Here is a 6,101-nt window from a genome sequence, read left to right as displayed (position 1 = left end):
CTGCGACCATGTGTGGAAGTGTCATTCCAGTGGCGATATGGTAAAGGGCCCAACAGTTCACTCGGGCCATTCACACGCGCATAAAAAGGGGCCAACCCAACTCCTGCGGGGTCCAATAGGTTACCCGGGCCATTCGCACGCGCATAGAGGGCCCAACCCCAACGCGCTGAAACTTCTGTAGAAAAGGCCCATTATCACACGTTCCCTGCTCACTTTGCCAAAACGATCAACAAAGCCCATCGCCGTAACCCAACCGCCATTACTTTTCCTCCAAGAAGTACCTCTCACCATTCATTAAACACTGACATGCGGGCCACACTGTGCCGGTGCATCCTTGACCCCACGTGTAAGCTTCATCAGTGAGGAGTGTAGACACCGTCCATGAGCACAGAAATATCTCTTACCCCTGCGCCATTTAACCCATTCCGCTTCTCGTCGTCTCGCCTCGTCCGTCCCCTCCCCATACGACAGCCACCCTCACAAAACCCTAAACCCTAGCCGCCGCCGCCGCCGCCGCCGACGCCGAAGCGGTACAGCCATGTACGCCGTCCTCCGCCGCGCGGCGCCCCTCAGGCGGCGTGCCGTGTCCGCGCTCGCCGCCGCGCTGCTCCAGCAGCAGCCGGCGGCGCTGGGAGCTGTAGCCCCGCGGGCGCCGACGCCGCTCCCGGCGGCCGCGTGGTTCCACTCCTCGCCGGCGTGGCTTGGTTTCCGGGATACCACAGAGTTGGCGGCGCGCGCGGAGTTCGCTGCGGAGGAAGGTTTGTTCTATGAGGACGACAGTAGGGCGCCGGCCGGCGGCCCGGCGGCTGAGGGGCTCGAGATTGCCAAGCTCGGGATCTCGTCCAAGATCGTCGAAAGGCTCGCCAGCAAGGGCATCACCAAGCTGTTCCCTATCCAGGTAACGTGGAGCGCTGGAATCTCTACCTTTTACGTTCGAATCATGCGTGTGCCAAGCTGCTTTTGTCCTGCTCTGTTTCGTTGACATTAGGGCTATATAGGTGAATTCGATGTTTGATTAGTGATTGCAGTGAATTAAGCAGCTCATTTATAGCCATAATATGAGAAAATTGCTTTCCTTTTTATTTATTCTTTTTATATTATATAGCGGGAAAAGGTGGAGTGTTGTTTACAAGTTCACATTGGTCGTAATTTTACTGCTTATGTACGGCAGCGAATAAAAATCACGCTTTTCTGGTCATGACATTTCAGTTTGCATCACTACCTTGGCTTGATGGTTGGATGAAAATACTAGAATTGCTACTGTTTGTTAATTATGTTGAGGCGCCAGATTACAAATGATGAAGGAATGCCTTGCAATTCTATGAATCAACACATTTCTTTTAGATCATTACCTATTTCATAGTGAGTTTTGCCTTCTGTTTCACTATACAGAGGGCTGTCCTTGAGCCAGTAATGCAAGGAAGGGACATGGTTGGTCGTGCCAAAACGGGGACTGGTAAAACTTTGGCATTTGGAATCCCCATAATGGATGCAATTATTCGTCACAACGAGAAGTACAAGTAAGATTGGTTCTTCCTAACAACGTACACATGTAAAGCATTCTTCATTTGTTCCTTTTCGGTCCGTTCTCATCTTGCATATAATTGTTGTTGATTTACAGGCCTGGTAAGTTTCCATTGGCTATTGTCTTGGCGCCAACAAGAGAACTTGCAAAACAGGTTGAGAGGGAGTTCCTTGATTCCTCCCCTTTGGAAACGCTGTGTGTATATGGAGGGACTCCAATTATGCAGCAAATAAAACAACTTAATTATGGTGTTGATGTGGTCATTGGGACACCTGGACGTGTGATTGATCTGCTAAAAAGGGGTGCTCTTAGTTTGGCAGAGATCCGGTTTGTTGTTCTCGATGAAGCAGATCAGATGTTGTCCGTCGGGTTCGATAAAGACGTTGAAACAATTTTGGAGAGAGTGCCCCCGCAACATCAAACATTGATGTTCTCTGCGACAATGCCAACATGGATACGGAAGCTCACACAGAAGTTCCTCAACAGTCCTGTTACAGTGGACCTTGTGAGTGCAACTTCTAGTGTTACTTCTGTTCACACACATTTATTGCTTGACTTCGTAACTTTAACTTCGATGAACAAAATGTGGAACCATTTCTGGACCTGTTTATGTTGCATACTTTGTATTATCTTGTTGCTTGTTTAAATTGGGAACTAAACCGACCGATTTGACTACGTTTGATTGTTGGGGTCCCATCTCTGCAAGTGCTTTTAAGTTATGTTCATATTGAGGGGGTGTTTGGTTACACCCCGCTAAAATTTAGCCCCTGTCCCATCGAATGTTTGAACCTCCGTTCCGGGTATTAAATGTAGTCGGATTATAAAACTAATTTGTCAGCCGAAGATTAAAAGACGAGACGAATCTAGTCCAGTTGGTTGGGTATATATTTCATACTCCTATTTAAAAGTCAAACGCTTGATGTGACCCGGGCTAAACTTTAGCAGGAGCAACCAAACACCCCCTGAATCTTTTTTATTTGCTACATCTGGCCTAATTATGCTCGAGAATGCATGCAGTTGATCTAGTAAAATATTATACGAGTGTAAGCAGCTCTTGTAAAAGTTTTCCAACCAGTAAGTATACTTGTTAGTGGTTTTTGTTGTAGAAATGTTATATGGATAGATTGTCCCAAAGATACATGGAGAGCATTAAGTTTGAATACTAATTGCAGCATGTGCTAAGAAATCCTGACGAGTTCAAGATATGCAGTGGTAGCCGTCAACCAGGGTCAAACATTTTTTTTGGAAAATTCGTCTAGCGGTGTCTGTAGCTACTGTAGCAAAAACCTGCAAGCATTATTACTGAATCCATGTAGTGTAAGTGATACTTGTTCACTGGTGCTTTGGAGAAAGTGGCTTGGGAACCAGAGCGCATTTCATGGAGGACGAATTCAAATCTGCTAGATCTAAGTGAAGAAGAAAACCAAAAAAAATGTTTGGAGTATTTCTAGGACCTTGAACCGGTATAGTGAGTTTGATAATATGTTACTTTTATATGTCTTGGAGAATTATCGGACGCGCTTTGAATGTGTTTTAAACCTGAGATGTAGTATTCTGCTGATACACTTCATTTCGGAGGAAAATAAAGTGGGGGAAAACTTTTCTTCCAAAAAAAAATGATATTTGTTGATGTGGAAACTTTTAGTCAAAAGTAGCCTATTGTGTCTGCCTTTGTTTATCAATTTATTGCACTTTGTTGTACTTTGCCTTTGCTAAATGTCATTTGGTTGTTGCACATAGTTTTCTCTGATGAACAATTTCATTATAGGCAGATTGTTCCTCTTTGTTTTCTATTGAGAAATTGTTTGCTAGTACATGGATTTAATTTTTTTTGTTTCTTTCTAGGTTGGTGAGGATGACCAAAAGCTGGCTGAAGGAATTAGTCTGCTCTCTGTCTCTTCGGAAAACCGTGAAAAACCAGCTGTTCTTGGGAAATTGATTAAGGTCGGGGTTTATTATATTTGTCCCATTAAAATTTAATTTCTTTGTTCTAATTTGCTGGAGCACGTTAGCAATTTGTTTGTTTCGTGTAGGAACATGCAAAAGGTGGCAAGTGCATTGTTTTTACACAAACAAAAAGGGATGCAGATAGATTGTCACACAATATGAGTCGAAGTTTCCAATGTGAGGCGCTTCATGGGGATATCTCTCAATCTGAAAGAGAGAGGACACTGGCAGGATTTCGGGATGGGCGGTTTAATATATTGATTGCTACTGATGTCGCTTCTCGTGGATTGGATATCCCAAATGTAGATCTGGTTTGTGCTTCCCCTTCTCTAAGCTATCTCCATTATTTTTTGTTGCAATCACCATGTGCATCATCTGTTGTGTACCCTCATGCGGTTCTCCTTGTTCAGGTGATACATTTCGAATTGCCAAATTCGTCAGAGATATTCGTTCACAGATCTGGCCGAACTGGCCGTGCTGGGAAGAAGGGCACTGCAATTGTGATGTACAACTATGAACAAAGTAGAGCTGTGCGGGTCATTGAACGTGACGTAGGATGCAAGTTTACGGAGGTGGGGGCTTGTGGTTTGTGTTGTACATTGCTTTTTTTGGGCTGTTCCCACTGCATTATGTTCACTTGGTTTTCGTTTGCCTTGCAGCTTCCAAAAATTAATGTTGAGGGATCCGACTTGCTGGGTGGTGGATTTGACTCCTTCGGGGGTGGAGGTGGTGGGTATGGTGGCTCAAACTATGGGCGCTCACGAGGGGGCTTTGGTGGACGTGGCGGTGGTGGTGGTTTTGGCCGATCAGGCGGTGGAGGATTTGGCAATTCTGGGTTTGGCCGCTCAAGTGGTGGATTTGGTGACTCGGGATTTGGCCGCTCCGGGGGTGGAGGGTTTGGTGACTCAGGATTTGGCAGGTCAGGTGGTGGCGGAGGATTCAGTGACTCAGGATTTGGCCGGTCTGGTGGCAGCGGTGGAGGATTCAGTGATTCTGGTTCAGGTCGTTTCGGTGGCGGTTTTGGTAGTTCTCGCTCAGGTAGTTTTGGTGGCTTTGGCGACAAGGACTCACGATAGACCTATAACTAATAACAGCTATAGAATTATGGACATCCTGAGCCAGATTCAGCTTGGTCATGCGGTATATCACAAAGGAGATCGAGATTGTTGCGGACCCTATCCATGAACACCTCGGAGAGGGCATAAGGCTGGGTGAGGCGGGTCCTTCGATAGGCAAAAATAATCACGTGCCTTGTTTATTAGTGTTCTTTTCTGTTCGTTTTTTCATTTGCTTCTGCAAGTTCTAGCTCTAGATCATACCTGTAAAATATGCAGAGGTCTTTTGCGGATGATATTCTTATATCGTTTTTGGTAGTCGCGCTGTACTGTACCGTGTGATGATTATGGAGCTGCTTTGTAGGCCGTTTTTAACCTGATATGATGATCTTGATTATTGGCCATTTTAGCTCCCTTGCATGTTTCCATTGCCCTAGGCGAGTACCGCTGCTACCACCCTTTGGTTCAAGCCTCTTAAGACCTGTTTTGCTGATATAAATGAAAAAAATAAACCTCATTTATGTTGGGGCCAAAAATTTCTGTGACTAAAGTTAAAACAATATCAACAAATTGTTCTTCACTATTTTCAAACTTGGGTGTTTAAACATTTGAATATCAATTATGGCTAGTTTAATTTAAAACTAATCATAGAGATGAAAACTAAATGGCAAAAGGAATTTATTAAGACTAAATTTGAAATAGGAGATGACTAGGCATCCTCTATTCTATTTTTGAGCTTCCATCCAACATGATTGGTACTGCGGACTAGAAAATGGCATGGAGAAACTGCATTTAAACATGATTAAGTTTGTGTTACAATAATAATGCTTCCAACATGGGAACCTAATATTATAAAGCTTCTGCTATTTGTTATTATATTCCTGTTCTTAGAGCTGATTTTCTTCTCACCAACTATGAGGGCCTTTTTGATTTAGCTTTCTGAGCTATATTCACTCTTAAAACTAGAATGCCAACCAAATTGGTATAAGGGGTGAATAGATTCTTTCAGATTTCTATCATCCAATTTTTTTCAAACTACTAGTTACATGACACTATTTATAGATCAAATCGTTTTCTTTTCTGTCATCACCGACGACATGGCTCAGATGTCCCTAAATGACCAAACCTCTTTCTCATTGATCTTTGAACGTTGCTATCGTTCAACATCCGTGTCGTCCATCCCCATTAGACGTTGTCCCCTCAACATCTATACAACCCCCACTTTGATGTTTAGTGACGACGAGGCTCTATCCTCATGGAAGTCGATGATGTAAAATCTATTGCTTTAGTTGTTGTCGCCATATGCACTACTTATGCAGGGCATTATGCACACACTAGAGTAGGCCTGACTACAACCATGACACTTGGGCCTAGCGCTATGGACGTAGGCCCCCACGGTACGACATGCTGCGCCCTCGCCAGACGATGGTCTGTTGTCGATTGGCTCATCTGAGATGACAGGGTGATGCCCCTCCTGGAAGGTTGTCTTGCTGTCTTGCTATCACATAATCCATAATTGATAATTGTTTTAATGAAATAACTTTTAGTTTTTTCACAACCATCCTTTCACAACT

The 6,101-nt window shown here is 44.1% G+C and overlaps 1 protein-coding gene across 1 annotated transcript; it reads left to right on the top strand.

Annotated features, from left to right (window-relative positions):
* The first annotated feature begins 388 nt into the window (after positions 1 to 388).
* On the top strand, positions 389 to 4,936 carry LOC103650492 (DEAD-box ATP-dependent RNA helicase 9). Its single transcript, XM_008676079.3, has 7 exons — positions 389 to 898; positions 1,393 to 1,520; positions 1,622 to 2,030; positions 3,371 to 3,469; positions 3,559 to 3,783; positions 3,883 to 4,044; positions 4,132 to 4,936. The coding sequence occupies exons 1-7, from the start codon at positions 539 to 541 to the stop codon at positions 4,546 to 4,548; spliced, it is 1,800 nt and encodes a 599-aa protein (XP_008674301.1). The 5' UTR covers positions 389 to 538; the 3' UTR covers positions 4,549 to 4,936.
* Positions 4,937 to 6,101: the final 1,165 nt, after the last annotated feature.

The sequence above is a fragment of the Zea mays genome, chromosome 3 (genome assembly GCF_902167145.1).
Source record: "Zea mays cultivar B73 chromosome 3, Zm-B73-REFERENCE-NAM-5.0, whole genome shotgun sequence".
Lineage (NCBI taxonomy): Eukaryota > Viridiplantae > Streptophyta > Magnoliopsida > Poales > Poaceae > Zea > Zea mays.
This window is presented reverse-complemented; position numbering and strand designations above follow the sequence as displayed.

Coding starts and splice junctions, on each gene's coding strand:
- LOC103650492 (XM_008676079.3), top strand. CDS start 539: ATGTACGCCGTCCTCCGCCGCGCGGCGCCCCTCAGGCGGCGTGCCGTG. Junction 899..1,392: donor CCAAGCTGTTCCCTATCCAG/GTAACGTGGAGC, acceptor TTCACTATACAG/AGGGCTGTCCTTGAGCCAGT. Junction 1,521..1,621: donor CGTCACAACGAGAAGTACAA/GTAAGATTGGTT, acceptor GTTGATTTACAG/GCCTGGTAAGTTTCCATTGG.